Below are 21,186 nucleotides of genomic sequence, written 5' to 3'. Positions count from 1 at the left end.
GTGTTCTTTATTGAGATGCTTATGTTATCACTTTAGTTCTTTAGTTCTAAGCGTTTACTTTCTTCTGTACAGAATTTTCTATTGACTGGATATGCAATTTAATTTGCCTTGGTAGACTGCTCTTGAATCTAGTTCAGAAACAATGTGTATGCAAACTCTCATGAGTACAAAAATTAGGACTTCGTGAAGTTGAACGTATGAGATTATTGTGTTACTGTGTGTTACTTAAACTAGTTCTTTTCCAACATTTTTCTGAACAGGACATTGAAATTTTTGAAGAAGCAAAGCACGTAAAACATCTTATCCTTATTCAGTGGACAATCAATTCTTAATATCAAGAAAAATCAGACCTTTTTCCTGATTGCTTCAAATTATTTTGTTATAAAGTGAATTCTGCCTCCTTCTTCATTTTGGGCTAATCATAGTTAAACCTGCTGGCTGAAGGATCAAATCCTTTTAGATTACGTTGAAGATTTAAAGGTTAATGAGGGCTGTAGGGTATCTGTGCTAAGCTAAACTGTGTATCTTTAATCTTGGTTTTTAAAGGATCTAGCTTTGATTATGGAACGTGTTGAAAAATGTTTTGCATAAGTTTTTATATTGAGAATTTACATTTGACCAGGTAATGAGAGCAGTTTTATCCAAATAATTGAGGCTTTCATAGGATCATAATATGACTAAATGACTCTGGATGAGATGAAGTTACTAGTGTTGTCTCTAAATGAAAGTCATCTGTAAAAGATGAATCTTGCAGATGTGTTTACACAGAGTAATACATAATTGAGGTCTTGCTGGATTGTTTTTCAAGGAACAAAGGCGTAACAGGCTAGCCCGGGAATTGCCTTCTGCTGTGCCACGAGACAAGGTAAGTAAATGTTGAATTTTATTTATTAATTTTAAGTTTAATGTATTCTACTTTGATCCAATCTGAGTATTGGAAACTTTGATATGTTGCCCTAGTAAGTGTCTTGGGTATTGACATTTTTCTTTCAATTTCATAAGATAGTAGTGGAATGTTATTTTCTTCTTCCAAAGATGCATTTTTAAGCAGATTTTAAATCTGGGATTTCTGAAAACTTGCCTATAAATTTACATTAATATTACACTTATTACTTGAATGTCATCTGAGGTAAGGCTTAAAATGCCTGCAGGTGTTGAAGATGTAGTCGTAACTTGCATACATAAATATATGGCTGAGACACACTGATTTCAAAAGATAAACAAGTGATTTAAAATATTCAGAGTGCCAGCATAGTGCCTTGGTGGTTGGTTGTTGTTTTTTTAAGTCACTCTTAAAGCTGCAGTTTATTGCAGTCTTGCTTTCTTTGGGAGAAGATGGTGGAGGTGATGTTTTCAGTTGATCACCATAATGCCATTATGCATTCTGTCTCTGGAGCTCGTGTATTTTTACCAGGTTTTGGGATTAGTTCAATGACAATTAAGTTCACAAGTGGAAGAACCAAGTGTCATGGAAAACATTGCCTGGTGGTAGAAATGAATGGTCTGACAATCAGCTGGAATTTTAGACAGTTAGGTATTTAATATTATGAGAAGTATTTAGAATCCAAATACACTGAACATATTTTAAGCTCCTCACAGGTTGTAGCAGGAGTTACTACAGCTGATAGAAATCAGTTCAGTAAGTTTGTTAGCTTAAAAAGTAAGACGAAGTCCCAGAATGGATCTAATATTACTGCCTTTAATCAGTAGAAGTCACCTGATGGTGAACTGGGAATTTTAGGTAGCTATCTAGAGATTGCTTTCAGTGCTCTTTGATCCTTCTTTTTATTGCCTTCATATTTATATCATCAGTGTAGGAGCTGAAATGAAATTTCAGCCAAATAAGCCCAAAATCTCTTAACTGTAGTGGAGATGTTTTTTTTGTTTGTTTTTGTGTTTTTTTTTTTTTGTTTTTTTTTGTTTTTTTTTGTTTTTTTTTCTGCTTATATTACTGCTTTGATTCAAAATATCTTCTTTTCGGGATTTTGAAAGATGCTAGTAGGTAAAAGTGTAGATTTTGTGGTCTTCAGTTGAATTTTGTTTTTTTCCCTCCCTGCATTTTTCACCTTCCTTAGTCTACTAAAGCTCCAGGTGCATTGCCACCTGCTTCCCAGGAGGCTGTTGCTGCTGCTTCTGCTGAGGCTGATGGCAAGGTCTGTCTTCATTATTTTTTTTTTCCTGTATAAGCACTGCATGCACTTCTCTGTTGTGGTGCACTGCAGATAGTACAGAAAGCAGTTTGTATTTAGTGCTCTGTCACTGACACGTTATGCCCTACAGAGTGTAGATTACTTAGCATTACTGATTTTGATATCTGCAGTGGCAGGTAAAGTTGTGTCAGTAGGGGGCAAAGTCACTGCTTTCTGTTTCAACTCTTGGTTGTAATATATTGTGCAAGTATGCAGCATAATTTCCCTCAGACTGTAGTCAATAGATTGTTTGGTGTAACAGTATTGTAATCAAAAGTGTTCAGCATGGTTGTTAAACTGCATGTTCTTAATGTGTTGACAGTTAAAGAAGGAGGACAGAAGATAAGCTAAAAATGTGAGTTTCCTGCTTCCCGCAGGGAATCTTTATAGGCTTTGTTCAAACTGAACCTCCTTTTTGTTGTTCCACGTAATCATTCAGTCCCTGGTTTACTTATATTTGTGAAATGTGTTCTGCAGTGGTTGTTTTTTTATGCGTTAGGTGTGCTGTCTCTCATGTTAAAATAACAGCTCATTAATGTAAAGATTTTTTCTTTGCTAATTGCTTTCACTTGGAGTCATAAAAGATGGGTAGTCACAAGTTTTTATAATAGGAGTACCAAGAGGACTCAGGCTTTCTGCTTCACTGCATATGCACATTCAGCTTCTAGTGCAAAGCTGCCATTTCTGTCCTGAACAAAGTAGTTAAAGTGAAAATCTAGTCAGTAGTAGGATTTTAACTGTTATTTTCCTCACAGTTTTAGAGGTTCTACACAATGCAGACATCTAGTAAGAAATCAAGAGCTCCTGCTAGGATACTGTTGCGATTTAAGAAGTTGAAGGAAGCTGCCCAGTTTGGCTTAATTTGTATTTCCCACAAAACCCTTTATGAGCTGACACGTACTTAACACCGTTTCTTGTGAAAGAATGTAGCTTGGTTTCTGAAGCTACTTTGGGAATGGAGCAGGCTCCACAGCAGTACTGAATGAGAGCAGCATAGGGAGTTTTTCCGTTTTGAATAGCTGTGTTGCAATTAGAAATAATGTAATGGAGCTTTCCTCATCAATAGCTCTCTCTTATTAGTAGAGGTTGATTTGGATCGTATCATGTATTTTTTTACAGCACCTCTGAACAGTTGTGCAATTGTAATAAAATTTCTGATGTGCACAGTTTAGCTGGATTTCCTCCTGGTATGCAACTATTGATATTCTGTTTGCCGTGCTTTGTTTCTCACTCTTTTTTTACACTCAAGATCAGCCTGTGGAGGTTCAGTTTTAAACACAATAGATAAATAGATGGATTTAGCTTATTTTCCTATATCTGAAGCAAGACATAAGTTGTAGTAGTTCAAACAGCAATAGATTTTAAAGCATAGTAGTAAATAGAGCAGATACTAGGCTTATGGAAAGGTACAAAATAAAAATTACCACTGTTCCGCATCAAAATAAACAGTATTTTTTTAATACTAATTTGACATGTGGTGGATACCATCTACTAATATTTCTTCTGTCTGGTGATTCCCAGTGTTGGGTATTATGTCCTTTCCTCAGGAGATGAGTGAGTCATTCTTTGTCTGGAACTCCCCAGAAACTCTGATCTTCATTTCCAGAGGGTGTTTCTTTGTTTATTTATTTATTTATTTATATATTTGGTACAAAAAACCGCCAGCACAAATATGTTCGTAGCTTTGGTACCTGGAAACATAAATGTGCATATTTTTTAGCTGTTATTGTGAGAAACTTCTATTTATATTCAAATAAAATACCAAATAATTTAAATTCAAGTCTTCCAAGAGCTGTGGTGATCTTCAAAATGTACTTTAAGAGTGATCCTGATAGTATAGGTTGTGTTGCTCCAAGGGTGTATGGTAAAAGTGGTAAAAGCCAAATGACGTAGGAAGCCCATTCCATATTTCAGAAGTGATTTGTAGACCCTTAAAATGCTGGGAGGATTATCTATGAGGCATTTTCATACCATTATTAGCAAGAATGTGAATTGTAAAAGTTTTCGTTTTACTGCTACTTTGTGTCGGCTGTAATCAGCAAATGGAGAACAAAGTTGGGGAATGTGAAGAATAGAATGGTGGGAATATACATATGAAAATCACACTAATCGTGAGTCTTACCTATAGCTCAGCAATAGAAGATTCGATCAGACACTGCTTTGCAGTGCCCAAGTTCTAACTCCTCCCATGTTTCTCCATTGTGCTGTGTGTGCAGGCTGCTCCTGGAGCGGGAGATATGCCTCAGGAGCCTGGAACGGGCAACTGGAGAGGAATGCTGAAACCCTCCAAAGTGGAAGAGGTGTCAGCAGAGGAAAAATCCAAGCCAGCTGCAGCCCTACCTGCTAGTCCTCAAAAAGGACATGCTGTAAACCTATTAGATGTGGTGAGTCATGAAGGACAAATACTTCCTCTTTGTAGTTCATATCTTTGTAAATAATTAGCACTACAGGGACTCTTCTCAGTCTCTTCTTCTCCTTCCTTGCTTGCCCAGTCCTTCATTTCTGCCCCCTTGCAGTTTCAGCCTATGATTTGTGCAAGTAGACTTCTCGTCTAGATCGCTCTTTCTACAGAAACAAATCTCAGCTGATATCTCAACTCAAATGCCTGCTCTTTTTTGCTGAAGTTGGCATTTTAATATTACGGGAAAAGAATCATTAAAAATAAAAGCCACTTGTGGTAAAAATAGATTAAGATCCTTTAAGTATTGTGGAGAGCTTTGTTCCTTTAGTGAGCTTATAAAAAAAAAATTAGTAGTGGTGCCTTCTGACTTTTGTTTTGCAGATCTGGATTTTGACATTTATTTATAAAGAATTAGAAATCTGTGGCAAGACAGGTTACATCTATCAAACTATCAGAGCAATAGTTTATTGTAGATTGCACTATTGGAGTTTTATTTACCTAGGCAAATGAGCAGAATTGGTAAAATGAGTTTTTTATCTTTTTACATAGCCTGTACCTGTCGCACGCAAGCTTTCTGCCCGTGAGCAACGAGATTGTGAAGTGATTGAACGACTTATTAAATCTTACTTCCTTATTGTCAGGAAGAACATTCAGGACAGGTAAAGCAAAACTTTCTAGAAATGTTAAGCCATACAAATGTTGTGATATCTCAAGAGTCACATATATAATCTTGTTACTTTATCATGTTCTTATGTTTGTAACCAAAGAGAAAACATGTTTTTTTTTCCTTTAGAAGGGACAGCAGCAGTAAAACTTACCCTTTCACAGAATTAAGAAGCCTGAAGAAGCACTTGTTTTCGCAAATGGTTTGAGTTCTGTGTTAAGTAAAATTAAAGGTTTAATTAATTATTTAGGAGATGCCTGCTTTTCCAGAGTATAGTACAATTCAGATGGATGATTTGCAGCACATAACTGGGGTGAATTCTGGGTGCTGTGTAGCCCTGATGGAACTCAGCTTTGCCATCCTCTTATTTCAGAGTGGGAGATCAAATAGGAACTACTGTGCCTAAGTTTTCTAATACTTAACTATAAGGATCAAAAGATCGTAAAAGTGGTATTTCTGCAGTGTGCAACTATGGAAAATGCCTTTAAAGCCTGGCTTTAAAACTGGCATACTTTTTAAAATGAAGAATGATGTAAAGCTTCTCTTTGTTCAAGTCTGTGTGGAAAGACCTAACTTTTTATACATATTTATAAATATTAATATATATATGGGAAATACAGGAGTCTGGAAACCAGAGTTTAGAACAGATTAGTGAAGTCATATAAGTTTTGTTCTATCTAGTGAACTAATATTCTCCTCGGTATAATTTTTAGTATTTCACGGCAAGGCATTGCTTTGTTTACCTTAATTTTACTGCAGTGTTAGTACTAGTAGTGTTACCTTCTGGCATACGCTAAATAAACCATTCACATTTTTTGCAGTAAATATGCATACATAATGAAAAAAATAAAATGCTATCTTGAACATTATAAATTTGTGTTTGGACATCTTCACCTAATTCAGAAATATTTTTAGGAAAGATGGTACTTATGTCCACGCTGTATAATACTTGCAGAACTAATTCAGTCTCTTACTTGGGTGGTTTGGATGGTATCTGTACCCATACAGCTTTGATCCTGAATTTTGGGCTGCTTTTACTCTTAGCCAGGTGACTAGGATTCCGGAGTATTCTAGGCTGCTTTCTTAAGCTCTTCTTTTGGTAGACCTTGCAATGCAGTGCAATTCTCAGCACACTGAGAAAGAGCAAAAACCCTTGATCTGCCCATAAAAATTATTTCTGTTTAGGGCTGTGGGCACGTGAGGAGAGCGATGTTGTCAGTACTTAATGAGTAATGGTGGATTACACATCAACTCCCAGCCCACTCTAGTTGCAAAATACCACTGCTAAGAATTGCAGCAGCAAGCTTGTCTAAACTGAAAGGTTTCATTTCCCAGCTGGGAACAATCATCAGTGATTTTATTGTTGGTTACTGTCACTCTGATGAAATAACCTGAGGTGCACTCGTATGGTTTGGTTTTTTTCCACACACTTTTTCAGAAGAGTACTGCTACACATATCCTAAGTCCCAAAGAAAACCAGCTTCAGCTACATTCAGTACCTGGAATTTCAAGAAGCTTAGTGCCATGGAAATCAGAGCTAAGACACTGGTTTCTTTCAGGTGCTTTAGCCTGACATAGAGCTGAAAAATATTGCTCCACAGATTCTGTAGTGTCTTTCTGATGAATTGTTCTTGATTCTCACTGGTTGCTGTCTGCCTTCATTCCAGACGAGTGTATTTTTCACACTTAAACTTTGTGGTTTTAAATTGCCTTCACATTCTGCTCTCTGATACCAGAGATAATATGTCCCAGTGTTTGAACAGTGATCCTGTTTTCAGTTCATCTACTAAGTTAAGATCGGATATATGAATTCTTTCTTTGCCTCTTTCCTTTCTCATACACACAGTAAGATTGATTCTAAGGTTGAAATACTTAGCTTTTTGCCATGCCTAACACAGTGGAGACTCAGACTGATCTCTAGTGAACAAAATAATTTATTCTTATTTTTTTACACTATATATAATCATGTTCTTTACAATGCAGCTATCCTATTTGGGAGAAATTCAAATTGCACAAGATACTTACGATATTTATGGTAGTGGTAAATTCCTGGTAGTTTGAGCCAAGTTTGTGTGTAGCCACTTGCTCTCACTGTGCGTTCTTCAATCTAGAACAGACCTGATTTGGAGTAATTCTTTTTGAAGAAACAATCTTAATGTGTTTGCAGTGTGCCAAAGGCAGTGATGCATTTTCTGGTCAACCACGTGAAAGACACTCTTCAGAGTGAGCTGGTGGGCCAGCTGTATAAATCCTTGTTGTTGGATGACCTTCTGACGGAATCTGAGGACATGGCACAGCGCAGAAAAGAGGCAGCTGACATGCTAAAGGTATTAAAAAGATCAGGAACTCATGGGAGTAATTAATGAAATTGAAACCATATAAATGTGAGATTTTTTGAAGACTTGCCTTTTTGTTTTGTTTTGCTGGTTTTTAAGAGTATGCCAGTGTATTACTTTTCTCTGCTAGAGGAATTTAAAGCAATATGTGACCAGAAAGGATTATGGGAAGAGGTGACTTAAACTATATTTCAGGCGTAAAGCAGAAGTTGTAATCTGGTGTTATTTTCAATTATACATTTAGTTTTAGTGATTTGCTTTTGTTTAACTTCATGTTCAGCAGTTCAGTTTAGCATCAGAATGCTAAAAGTGATATAAAATAGGTGCAGTTTCCCTTTTATTTTGAGGAAGGTTTAAAGCATTAAAACTGTTTGTGGTGAAAAAGTTTGCCTCCCTTGAGAATTTCTTTATAAATACAAAATATTAAGACAATCTTAGGTGTTATTTGGAACACTGAGTATGTAAAAGTTGCTCAAAATTATGACAGTGAGGTCTTTTTGCTTCTAACCAGGAGTTCAGTTTTCAATTAATTAATGTCTCTAGAGAAATGATTTAATGACACCAATGCTAAGTTTTACTATTACCTTTTGCTTTGTAGTATTGTCTACTTGCATAATCATTTGCAGATGGAAGGGTTCAGGGTTGTCAATCAATGTCATTGCAGGTTGTTAACACTCATTTCAGAATTAAAATTATTAGCCTTAGCTTCCTTTTTAACATCACATTTACTATACTGCTGCTGTCATCTCTGAGAAATCTCTTCAGAAAAACTCCATAACTCTGGCTTTTCTGTCTTTCCGTGCGCAGGCCCTTCAGCGAGCCAGTCAGATCATTGCAGAGATTCGTGAGACGCATCTTTGGTGAAGACTGTACCAGCCACACTATTTATATGCATCGGAGGTTACCTTGACTTGAAAATTGCTAGGCATGGTATACGGAGTAGAATTTTTATTTATGAACTCTTATCTGTGTACGGCAACTGTGTAAATCTGCTCATGTAAAGACAGTTGGTTTGATTTGCAAACAGAAAAAAATATGCTGTATTTTGCAAAATAAGTTGTATTTAATCCACATAATATATGGCTCTAAATGTTTCCTTACCATCTTCTGGTGCAAATTAAAGCAGACCAAGTCTACTGTTTCTGTGACAGTCTCACTTGAACTTGGGGGAAAAAAAACAAACATTAAAGTTCCAGTGCCTGACTTGCTAAACAGGTTGCCTGTGGTTAAGATGGACGGTGTAGTCTTGTGGCATAGTTTTAAGCTGCTTTACAATAGAAGTTTAAATACTGTGAAGAGAAGAGAGCACCGAGTATTTTCTTTCATGAATATATTGCATGCACTATGACAGATGGAGGTATCAATTTTATAGCACAGTAGAGATGTCTACCGTATTACTATGTATGTGTGTCCCCATTTTTTTCCCCCAAATGTTAAAACTGCAGACAAAACTTCGAACTTCATTGAACGGAGTATCATGTAGGAAGAATTAGCCTGGAGCTTGCGAACAATAACAGCCTACTGAAAAGTTGGGTGCAAAGTTATTAATGTGCACTGGAGCTTGTGTATAAACATTGGGGATTATAATCAGGTACAAGAACACCTTCCCCTTCCTCCCCTCTGGGACCAAGCCCCTGGACCATCCGACAGTAAATTTGTTCTGGCAGAACGGAAAAATAAAAACAGATTTCAAAACTGTTATGGGATAATAAGTGTTTCTTTTAAAAACAGATTAAATTGGCCAGGGAGAAGGGGATCCCCACAACTTCTTGCAAATGTTGGAATGTATGACAGTATGAAAGACAGTCCGTGGGATTGGAATATTTATACCAGAGATTACAGTTACTTTTGAGGAAATTTTACTGTGCTGTAAGTAGCTTTTTACTTTCCTTTTTCTTTCTTTTATTTTTTTTTTGAGGACAATCCTAAAATTAGGGAATTGTGGGTTGGAAATTATGTTGATGAGTTACTTCTGATTATAATTCATACAGATAAATATTGATTATACTGGCCTTTAAAAAGTAAACATTTAAATTTTTATGAATTTAAATTTATTTAAACTCTAGCCAGCACACTTGCATGTACTTTTCAAGCAGATTCACTTTTTTTGTATAAAGTAAAAATGTTTACTATGGTGTTGCTCAAATTTTATATCTCACACAACTTGCATGAAAAATAGGACACTGCTGTTAACATCCGTGGCTTGCTTTTACAATATTGGGCCAATATAGTGAAGTTTTTATTACGATATTCAGTTCTTTCCCCACTTCATCAGTTAACAGAAATGGAATTCTTTTTGTAAGCTGCTGAGGATTGAAAATTTAAAAACCTCAGTTTACAAGAAGGTCTGTTTAAAAAATTATTTTTCTCATGGTATTCTTCAGTTTGGCACCAATGTAAGCACAAGAAGTTAAGTCTGACGTGCAGCTTTTGAATACTTTTATGCATGATCTGAAATAATTCCTGCAGAACACAAATATATTCTGTGGTTTTAAACAGCCTAGAATGTCATGATGTATGCATTACATGTGATGAATACAAAGGAAGTTATTTTAACTTCTTGTGTTGTATCCAGGGATGGTAGTTCTCAGAATTAACAAATGTGTGACTGTAGTGAATTTCAAGTGCAAGCCACTTTTCAAATCAGTTTTGGTGAACAGTGAAAGCTTTTAATAGTTTTGTCAAAGTCATTACATTTCTGGTTGGAATTCACTTGACACCTCTCTCCCCGTTGCTTTCGACATCTAAGAAGTCTGTTTTGAACAGGGGAGAGCCGTCCATAAGTGAACTGCTACCTAAGCTTTAACTCCCAAAGTTCAGTCATCAGTCTCTTGTGAAGAAATACTCTGCCTTGTAAAGTTCTGAAATGCTGCATAAAGCAAATGAATTCCATTTATTTAAGAAATTCCTGCAAGTGATAACTGGCTCTGTAAAGTCATGTGACATTTCCACAGTGTTAATTTGTTTTTTTGAAATGTTATGACTCTTCTTGTTTAAGTTTCACAGAAATTTTCAATTTGGTAATGTTTGAGTGCCAAGAAATGAACTGGATTTGTAATCCTTAATGCAAGTCTTTAAAAATCCATGCTGTAACAATCCTGTTATTTAATAAACAAAGAATACACAAAATTATTTATTCCAGAAATAAAGTTTTGAACTGACTTGTGGTTCAGGTGGCAGGACTTATATGCTCTTACAAGTTAACAGTCCAACTACCTACATTTGTACAGCCTTATGTATGTTTGCCACTTGCCCTCACGCAATTCTATGTTTAGTTCTCGTATAGTTGCATATGTAATAGTGTGGACAGGCTGCTAGTGGCTGTGAATGGTTTCTAAGCAATCTGTTGTCTAGAATTGAACTATACTTAAAATGCTACTGTTGCTGCCACCTTTAACATAAATAATGGTGAAACTGGGGGGAAAAGCCAGAGGAAGGCAGCAGCTGAAAAATTCCCAATTAGACTGATTGTTTACAAATGTCTTCTAGTTCACTTTATTTAATTTGAACTAGAAGTACTTTTGCCATCAATGCACAAATTTCAGCTAACTTAAAATAACTTGCTATCCAGTGAAACACAATCATGGGGGAGAATAACCACTGTAGCCAAGTTTAGAATAGTACATGTTTGACATTAATACCTGACCTATGTGTGGTACTACTGTAAATAAAACGCAGTATACCTATGTGAACAGAGTTTGTCAAATTACTTGGGTTTTTTAGTAGTCAGTTACAAATTTCACTTAGTGGAATAGATGGGTAAGGGGGGTTGTCTGTGCACTTCAAACTGTATTCTGAAGTAATTGAAGTAAAACTGGCCTTTACCTTGTGCTTGATGGAGGATTGACTTTGAAAGATGACAGACTGAGTGTTGCAAACTCAGGTCCCTGCCCTATGGAATACAGCAAAGGAAACAACTTCCTAGTCTGTTGTGCCCTTCTTGGTCACTTGAATTGAATTCTCTTTGTTTGTTTGTTTGTTTTTTTCCACAGTTCAATCCTTTAGCTAGAAGAGCGATTGCTAGCTAGCTAGTAATTTCTGTAGATAGTGAAGATCTCAAATGCATATGCTTTTTAATGTGTTGCCAGTTAAACTCTATGCTAGGTGACAGCTAGATGATTAATACTTCAAAGATTAAGATAAAAACACAGTAGACCACCTGCATATGGATTTATGCCCAGTGACTGTTTCAACTAGTGAAGGTGCTTTCAGGTTCCGACACCTCCCTTTTAGTTGACTTGCTGCACACCTGTTCAACCTTTAGCTCTTCCTTGCTAGCTGCTACAATGTTACATTTACGTCTTCTAGTTTTTGCTGTCCCCTAGATGCTCTACAAATGTTGTTTGTTTCTGTTTATAGCTGGCGCAAATAACTTATTTTTACACTTCCAAATCACACACTTGTAGACATGATTAATACTTGAATATTTTTTGAACAAGCCATGTCTCTGATTACCTGACCATACCTCTATTGAGGTACATGAGAAATAAGATCAAGCTAAGAAAGAATACTCTTTTTTAATTATTTTTTATTTTCAGTCATCCTTGATTCAAATGCTCTGTTGTGATACCCAGTACAGTCAAGAAAAGTTGTGGTTGTGTCCATCTGTTTCTTTGGAAAGATTCAGGAATGGATTTAGATTACTAGGAGTTGGTCAAAAGGAAGCATAGACTGAATTTCTTGGAGTTAATGGATCTTACTAAAAACCTTGTATGCAAAGAATTTCATTCCCTTTTTTATTTTGTATTTGTAAAAAAATAAAGCCCTTTTAATACCTCATCGAAGTGGGTACTAATGCTTTTAAACAAAGCTGAAATGTGCGGATATATGCGTATCTGCACCATTTGGAGATGAAAGAAAAAAGGCAGGAGATAATCAGAAACGAAACTCACTCCTAGTTTATTTCCTGCAATCAGAAAGTACCTGTCAATTTTGATCTGTTGCGTCTCTCTGGAGGTTAACATGGGTGTGCACCGGTGTAGTTTGTTCCCGGGTTCATGTTTCTTTATTGCAATAATGCTGCTGCCGTTTAAGAAACAATGCAGCTATATTAAGTAGATGAAAACTTTCTCTTCCTTCTACCTTTTTCCCATCAAAGTTGTGATTTTTTTTTTTCTTCCATATGGTTTTTTAGGATAGTGCTGATCATCACTGCAGTTTAAAGCAAAGTAACAAGCAACACAAACTGGTCCTGAGAGCTAACAGGATCTGTAGACCTTTTTTTTAAGGTAGGAATGACTCAACTACTTTTTTTTTCATCAGAGACTGGGATAGAGAGATCTTATCATCCGATGGATAAGTGGGATCTAGAAACAGAAATTAATAACTAACTCCATGTGCTACCATGTTACAGTTTAATAATTTGAAGAAGCTATGATGTATAAGCAGTAAGCTATAATTTATTACTGTTGAAATCTTGATTGACGGGGCAAATACAGCAAACATCAAGTAAAGAAAAAACAAACACCCTCCCCCCCCCCCCCTCCCCTTAACATTTCTTACCATTTCCCCATTCTTTTCATAGGCTGGGTGGTTTAAACCCAGCTGAATTACCATTACTTGAGATTACTTATTCTAACAACAAAGAAAGGTTGATGCATTACCATGTTCAGGTCTCTCCCCTTGTGGCTGCAAAACTGTATTGTGTAGGAGTTTCTTGCACTAGGAAATTATTTGCCTTGGCCTAAAAGCGAGGATTACCATAAGCCTTGAAAACAACACTGGAACCAAAGCCCAAAGTGACTACACTGGGGCAGGGAGGGTCCCTTAATAACAAAATTATAAGCCAGCCAACTCTGCTGCTGTATTTTAAGTCAACTAACCAGTTTAAGTAATTAAAATAAGAGCTTGTACTACAAATAATTTTAGTAAACGCATGTAGGTTTTGTTGTTTAGGTGACCTGGCTGTAAGTACTCTGGCACCAATAGCACCTAAGCAACCCAATCCCAAACCCTACCATGGGAAGGGACTTTAGCAAGGTGTTGTACTCCGTGTTTATGGGTATCCAGGTGTGTAAGGGGCTGGAGTAGTTACAAAAAGGGGCTGTGGTGTTTGGGAGCAATAATGCAACACTATCTTTAAATGTAGATGTTGCTATTCTAACAGCTCTATAAGTACACTCCTAACTTTTGTGTTGTCTTTATAAGAAAGTGATAAAGCTGTGATCCCAAACATTGGCTGGGCAGTAGGATCATTTTCTGCTCTTTCAGGAAGAAATGCAGCTTTTGCATGTTGCCCTGTCTGAAGGACCAGATGATTTTAATTGCTAAAGCACTACAGTGTCACCCACGTTCTAGAAGTCACATAATGCATGCAGAACGCATAAAAGATTATTTGGGCTGGCTTAAGCTTTGAAAGGCTCTATTTTCTCTCACATTTATTCTCTTACATTTCAAAAAGTGAATTTGTTAGGCTGGAAAGCGTTTTGGGGCTTGCCCCCACATATAACCAATAATAAGCTTACATATTAGGGCTTAATAATTCTATTCATTTATTGTGAATCTTCTGGTGCTTCCTTCAAAGCAAACCTGTTCAGGAAAAAAAATTGTTCATCATAGCCTGCTTGTCCTCACCCATTCTGCAGGTTTCTTTTGTTAGGATGAAGTCAAACTGGACAAAAGCAGTAAGAAGTACTGGTTTTCAGTATGCTTTTGTTCATGTTGCTGTGGATTATGCTGTAGACACCTGGCCACTGTACTTTTCCTACAACACAGAGGGTTGTAGAAGGACAGGAAGAGCATCTCCATCTTTGGACTCTGAAATTCATCTTTTCATCTTCTTGTACACATCCTGTTATGAGTAGGGTTTTGAATAAGGCAGAGGATCTAAAAATCTCTTCGGTGGTATAACTTAGTTGCCTTTATTTGAACTCTGTTGGTGCATTTTGAAAATGAAACTATGGTATTGTGCAGTCTGTGAGCTGCACAGTAATGCACAGTATAGAAACATCTTCAAGCAACAGACTCAGAAAAAAGATACATGATGTTAGGGAGACGTTCTGTTGTCACAACTGCAACCATTTTATGATGTAGTAATTTTTCTTTCCAATCCTAAGCAATGACACTCCATTCTTGAGAATATGTTGTCCAAGAATAAGAACAGTCTCAGGATCAGTTACTCGAATCCCATTTATTGAAACTCCACCATCTGTAATTTTCTGGTACCTTAAAAAAAACAAAAAAAAACCCCTGGTCATTGCAAGAAGAAACCATTTTTTGCTGTTAAAGGTTCAGTTAGGAGTTTTTTGGTTGGATCTATAAATGAATAAATTTTAATTCTCTTGCACTTTCAGTCCAGGTCAAGAGTGACTGAAATTAACCTTAGCCTCTACCACTCCCATTCTTTATAAGAGGTATAAGGAAACATAGGCTGTCGTTTTAAGTCTGTCCCTTCATCAGGTGTAGCTAAGGTACACAACATTGCATAATCCTACACTTTCACTTCAAAATTGAATGAGGCCACCTGCCCCCTTATTGTGTAATGCTGGAATGTAGATAATTACCCTCTTTCCACTTGATTTGGCTGTCCTCTTCCCGTAAATTCTGAAAGCAGACCACTACAGCCTGTTTATATGAGGTATTACCAAAGAGCACAGGTGATAACATACCCACTGGGTCCATCTGGAATGGCATTTGCTTTGCGACACAAGTCAAGAACATTCATTCCCGGTTCGAGCAGCAATTCAGCTGAAGGAGCTTGTTTGAAAAGTTCCTGTAGCTCTTGGTCAGACATAGCTTCCAATGCCTCCATGCTGCTGTAATAAAGGGCCTTAGTACACCTGTGAGAACAAAGATAATTCAAAACACAGTGCTAGCCTCATCTTTGCACAAAGTACTACCCAACTAATCAGATTCCCCTCCCCAACTTTTCTGAGGGTCCACAGTAACAGAAGTAACTAAAGTACAGCCCAATTTATTTTCATCATAACCCACTGCACTGCATTTTTTTTATATTGTTGCTGTATTTTTAAGCCTACAGAATTACTACATTTTTCTCTTACAGCTGAGCAACAACTAACTACATGAAAACAGTCCCTGAAAAGGCTATAGATAAATAACATTCAATAAATCTGAAAGAAAAGTGCTCGACAAGTCAAGACTTCACCTCTTAGCTGACTCTAGCCCCTCTCTGCCATGAACAAGCTTGGTCACTTCTGCAGCAAGTCGTTTCTGAGGACCCCATTTTTCAGGTTCTTTTGCATGCATTTCCATAATGTGGTCAATCTCCTCAAGAGGAAGAAAGGTGAAGAGTTTCAGGTATCTACAAACAAGGAAAAAAATATTTTTGTCTATACAGGCATTATTACAGATTTTCTGCCTTTCCCATCCAAGCATCATTAATTACACTAAAGTTTTCTTAATTTAAGAAATCCATATTCTGTGCTTTCAAACAACTCTTTGTTTTTCCCCACATGCTTAAGCTTAGCCGGATAACTCACATTTTATTTATGTCTTCAGACATCAGATAGTGTCAAATGCTTTTATAAAGCTTGTCTTTCAATTAACAACTTGGTTACAGTATTTCTTGCAATTGTGTCAACTAACAAGGTTTTATATTATATTCATAGTAGCTGTACAATATGCTAATGCAAAATACCCCTGCCATTCTGTGGTGATTGCGGGACAGAAGCATGCCATGTATTGACAGCATCTCAACAGGAAGCTTTTTTAGGATAATCGAGAATTTAAAGGTGTGTACCTAAGCAGAATCCCATTTTAATGGGCTTATAGTATTAGGAAGTGTATTTTCTTAAGAAAAGTACCCTTACAGTCTGAACGCGTGAAACATTTTAATGTTAAGTACCCACATACCCTTTTTATCAACCTGAAAAGTGTGGATGCAGAACCTAAATTTGAAATATCAGGGCATAAACCTTTGAGACAGATAACTGAGTTAATGAGACAGGTCACAATATGAAAGGGAAGAACCTGTCTGAGATTTATGAGGACTCAGATTTGACAGTGATATTAACACTTAAAGAAAAGCAGATTGAAAAGACAACATATAGCAACTTATTAGAATTAATGTAATACCCTGAATAAAGCTATTGGTTATTTATTTTCAGCCATGTCACTGGCACACCAGCAAGGAGGCCAGCCATCATGAAGGCAACCTGTCAAATGGTATTTCTTGTATTTTTGCTACCATTTCGTGTTGTCGTTATATGAATATTTTTTTACACTAGTCAGTAAGAATACGAATTATGGGTGGTTGGTGCAGATTCAGAGATAGCACAATGAATCCAAGACCACATTTTGCTCATTGGAATTGTTCTACCCTAAGTAACGCTTATTCAGAATTTTGTCTATGTGCTACAGCTTTAAGTAGTAACTGGACAGTGTAACTGTCCCCTAGGCATGTTTTTATCTAGACCAGTGGTCTCCAGAGTGGGGTGCCAGCACCCCAGGAGGTACACAAGATGATATACTGGGGTGCAAGAGGAAAACTTTAGAACTTCAGTAGTACATTTATATAATCTATAAAGAAATATACATGTATTGGGAGCGTATGCTTAAATTTGTTTTCACTGATAGAGGCGCATGATCAAAACAACTTAGCAAACACTAATCTAGACAGTTAATACAATCTTAATTAGGAATTTCTTGGCTTTTTCCTAACAAGGCATTATTTCAAGTTGCTTAGGGATATGCAGTTTGTAATGTGATGCAGTTCCTAAACTTTATGTGTTTGTTTATAACCAGTTAAGTAGCTTCCTGCAATTCGAATGTGGTGTTTCTGGATACCTCGTACTAGGTAAAAACTTGTAGTAATTGTTATCTATTAAACTGCAGTTGCTTATTACTCAGCACGAGATTTCCTTTGATACTGTGATGTTATGGTACTGAAAGTAATGTACCTCAGAAGAAAAAGCCTCCCCACTGGTAAAACAAAATGCATTGTGCTTTACTTGTTTGTTCATCCACATAGTAATTTGGTGACACATATGCCAATATATGGAGACACTGTATACTTATACTCTATACTTATGAACCAGTCATGCCTGTTTATTTAAGGAGTGTACAGTTATATGAAAATATACCTCTACAAGGAACTCAGATTGCACGTATCTCCACAGTTACAGCCAACAGTGAGGATCGGGTTTTATAAACAACAACGAAAAGCTACTTACTTTTCAACCACGTTATCCTGTTGTCTGACAAAAAACTGATATAGCTCAAATGGAGAGGTCTTCTCTCTGTTTAGCCAAACTGCATTGCCAGCAGTCTTTCCCAGTTTATCTCCAGTAGTACTGGTAATAAGAGGTACAGTAATTCCAAACACATCTGTTCCTGTCATCCTGAGAAAATGAAGAGTCACTGCATGTTAAAAAGAAAAAAAATCACATCTTGGTAAATTTGACTAAAATATAAGCATTCTATAAGATTCTGTCCTTGATATAAAGCATTTAAGTAAGACGGGGGAAGAGTGCAAAAGATGCAAGAACACTTTTATGAAGAGTGCTTTAGGAAAATAAAAAATGGAAACTTGAACTTAAAAATCTAATTACTTTAAGTAGTTTCATGAGCAACAGCACTAGCAAGTTCAAGTGTCCTGTGTGTTTTGTCATCTGCTCTGAGCACTAGCTGAAGCTACTTTTGTGGTTTTGACACTTGTAAGGCTTCTCTTCTGTGCAGAGGCTCTAATGGCTTGTAATAGTCAAGCACGTACTGAAGTAGAAGCATTGCCACGTACTCACTGATTTTCTTGTATACTTCTGTGAATTTTGTAAGACTCACACCAAATCTGGTGGATAAGCAAAAGCTCATCATCAGGTTTCATTTTATTTCCGAGAGAAGAAATGCAGCCATCCATACCAACATACCACAACTGCCTCTACTTTGGTGTTTACACTATAATGCATTTGCCAGCAGAAGAATTGTCTTGATTTTCTCCCATTTTGGGATATCTGATTTTGGTTATTTGGCAAACACGTTCACTAAAACAAAAACCCATACCTTTTGTTAAAAATTCATTAATGTTTCATGGAAAAGACTTAAAAACGTGGCCAAAATGTATGTACGTGACAGGCTCATGTTCAGGACAATTACTTCTTAAAATCATATAATCGTTTTGGTTGGAAAAGACCTTTATGATCATCAAGTCCAACCATTAACCTAACACTGTCAAGTCCACCTCTAAACCATGTCCCAAGAACCTCAACTTTACGTCTTCTGAACACCTCCAGGGATGGTGACTCCACCACTTCCCTGGGCAGCCTATTCCAATGTCTGACAACACTTCCGGTGAGAAGTTTTTCCTAATATCCAACCTGAACCTCCCCTGGCGCAACCTGAGGCCATTTCCTCTCGTCCTACCACTTGTTACTTGGGAGAAGAGACCAACCCCCTCCATGCTACAACCTCCTTTCAGGTAGTTGCAGACAGTGATAAGGTCTCCCCTCAGCCTCCTTGTCTCCAGGCTAAACAGCCCCAGTTCCCTCAGCTGCTCCTCAGCAGATTTGTTCTCTAGACCTTTCACCAGCCTCGTTGCCCTTCTCTGAATCTCCAGCACCTGAATTTCTTGTACCAAAGGGCCCAAAACTGAACACACGATTCGAGGCCTCAGCAGCACTGAGTGCAGAGGAACGATCACTGCCCTAGTCCTGCCGGCCACACTTTTCCTCATACAAACCAGGATGCTGTTCACCTTCCTGGCCACCTGGGCACACTGCCCAGTGCCTACTCCCCCAGGTGCGACTTCTACTCCTGGCACTTTAAATGTCACATGAAGCGGCACAGAGCTGGGACGCGACCCCGCCCCCGGAATAGACTCCCCGTACCCGCCATCTGCCCCACTCGGCCCCGCCGTACTTGGTGACGAGCTCGTAGCCGGACATGATGTTGCCCATCTGGTCGGCGCCCCCCACCTGGACGCGGCAGCCGTGCTGCTGGTGGAGGTGGAGGAAATCGTAGGCCTGCAGCGCCGGGTAGAGGAACTCGGCCAGGCTCATGCCCTCGGGGCTCCGCAGCCGCGCCTGGCAGCTCTGCCGGCTCAGCAGCGTGCCCATGCGGAGCCGCCCGCCGGCCCCGCCGAGGAAGTCGAGCAGCTGCTGCCGGCCCAGCCAGCCGGAGTTGTCCAGCAGCACCGCCTGCCCCAGCCGCTCGCCGCCCGCCCCCCGGAACAGCTCCCGGTGGTTCTCGAACAGCCGCTCCAGGCCGGCCCGCAGCCCCCGCGCCTGCGCCCGCACCCGCTCCGCCGCCAGCGGTTCCCGCGCCCGCTCCCGGCCACTGGGGTCCCCCAGCCGCGCCGTGGCACCGCCCACCACGGCGATAACGTTGTGGCCGGCGCGCTGGAAGTGCAGGAGCGCCATGACGGGCAGCAGGTGCCCGACGTGAAGCGAGTCGGCCGTGGGGTCGAAGCCGCAGTAGGCGGTGAGGGGCGGGCGGCCCGGCGCCAGCAGCTCCAGCAGCTGCTCCTCCGCGCTCTGTGCCGGGAACACCTCCTGGAAGAGGCCGCGCTCGCACTGCGCCGCCAGCAGCCCCATGGCGCCCCGGGCCCGCCGCGGCTGTTCGTGGGCTCGCCGCCGGAGCGAGAGCGGCGGCAGGACCCGGTGCGGGCCGCCCCACAGCCGCGCTGCCCGGCCGCACCGCCGGCCTAGTGTGGGCGCCGCCATCTTGCCCGAGGGACGCTGGGAACGGAGCGGGGCCGCAGGGCGGTGGCGGGGGGCGGGCCGGGGCGGGGCCGCCGGGGCCTTCGCTTCTCCCCGCAGCGGTGCCTGCGGGCCCGGCCGGGCTGCGGCGCCTGGCGTGCGGTGGCTCGGCTGGGAGGAGTCGGGGAGGGGCCGTAATGGTCGGCGGTGAGAGTGCTGCGGGCCTGTGCGCTGGCTGGTGGTTGGCCTCCGGGATATTAAAGATGATGCTGGCAGACACGCGTGTGTGGGCTTCTCCTGATTTTTTCAACCCGAAATACCGGGATTTTCCAGGGGGCTGGAGCAGCACTCCTGTGAGGACTGGCTGAAAGAGTTGGGGTAGTTAAGCCTGTGGAGCCCTTATTGTGGCCTTTCAGTACGTAAAAGGGGCCTATGAGAAAGATGGGAACAGACTATTTAGCAGGGCCTGTTGTGACAGGACAAGGGGTGATGGTTTTAAACTAAAAGAGAGGAGGTTTGGGATAGACATGAGGAAGAAATTTTTTACAACAAGGGTGGTGAAACCCTGGCCCAGGTTGCCCAGAGAGGTGGTAGATGTCCCATCCCTGGAGACATTCAAGGCCGGGCTGGACGGGGCTCTGAGCAACCTGATCTGGTTGAAGATGTCCCTGCTCATGGCAGGGGGTTGGACTGGGTGAGCTTGGAAGGTCGCTTCCAACCCAAACCATTCTATGATTCTGTGCTTCTCCTGACTATAAAACTTTACAACCCAAGAGGTTATAAAGAAGGTATGTTTATTTGGCGCCGGGTGCAAGAAGGATCTTTCCTCTACTCTTGTGCAATTGATCTCGGCATGAAGCGTGCTTAAATGTAGCAAGGTGTCACATATTCATTGTTATCCCAGGAACACCTATACATATTCATAACATTTCCCTCAAAAGGCCGTTCGTATTAAAATGAATTCCAGGAAATAATTTCCACAGCCTCCTCCTGTGGCTCCTCCCTG

General features: G+C 39.6%; 2 protein-coding genes and 1 long non-coding RNA gene across 6 annotated transcripts in view; 1 reads left to right on the top strand and 2 right to left on the bottom strand.

Moving 5' to 3' along the window:
- The window catches only part of DNM1L (dynamin 1 like), a 37,202-nt gene extending 26,451 nt beyond the window's left edge, over window positions 1–10,751 (top strand). For 2 of the 4 annotated variants that reach the window (XM_065034782.1, XM_065034776.1), the window contains 6 exons: window positions 809–865; window positions 2,076–2,153; window positions 4,406–4,573; window positions 5,140–5,249; window positions 7,422–7,581; window positions 8,398–10,751. In XM_065034782.1, coding sequence (XP_064890854.1) covers window positions 809–865; window positions 2,076–2,153; window positions 4,406–4,573; window positions 5,140–5,249; window positions 7,422–7,581; window positions 8,398–8,454 — 630 coding nt within the window. In that variant the 3' untranslated portion in view covers window positions 8,455–10,751. The remainder of the gene's footprint in view (window positions 1–808; window positions 866–2,075; window positions 2,154–4,405; window positions 4,574–5,139; window positions 5,250–7,421; window positions 7,582–8,397) is intronic. The other 2 variants (XM_065034797.1, XM_065034789.1) reach the window with 1 other exon arrangement.
- On the bottom strand, window positions 3,800–5,473 carry LOC135575771 (uncharacterized). Its single transcript, XR_010467047.1, has 2 exons — window positions 5,409–5,473; window positions 3,800–3,880 (listed from the first exon to the last, which is right to left on the bottom strand). It is a non-coding gene; the product is annotated as an uncharacterized LOC135575771 (long non-coding RNA).
- Window positions 10,752–14,057: 3,306 nt separating the features above from the next.
- On the bottom strand, window positions 14,058–20,230 carry YARS2 (tyrosyl-tRNA synthetase 2). The gene is made up of 5 exons (XM_013371956.3): window positions 19,402–20,230; window positions 17,721–17,888; window positions 15,695–15,850; window positions 15,198–15,368; window positions 14,058–14,754 (listed from the first exon to the last, which is right to left on the bottom strand). The coding sequence occupies exons 1-5, from the start codon at window positions 20,202–20,204 to the stop codon at window positions 14,595–14,597; spliced, it is 1,458 nt and encodes a 485-aa protein (XP_013227410.2). The 5' UTR covers window positions 20,205–20,230; the 3' UTR covers window positions 14,058–14,594.
- Window positions 20,231–21,186: the final 956 nt, after the last annotated feature.

This window comes from Columba livia, chromosome 1 (genome assembly GCF_036013475.1).
Source record: "Columba livia isolate bColLiv1 breed racing homer chromosome 1, bColLiv1.pat.W.v2, whole genome shotgun sequence".
Taxonomy (NCBI): domain Eukaryota; kingdom Metazoa; phylum Chordata; class Aves; order Columbiformes; family Columbidae; genus Columba; species Columba livia.
The sequence above is the reverse complement of the archived record's forward strand: the minus strand, read 5'-3'. Positions and strand labels throughout refer to the sequence as shown.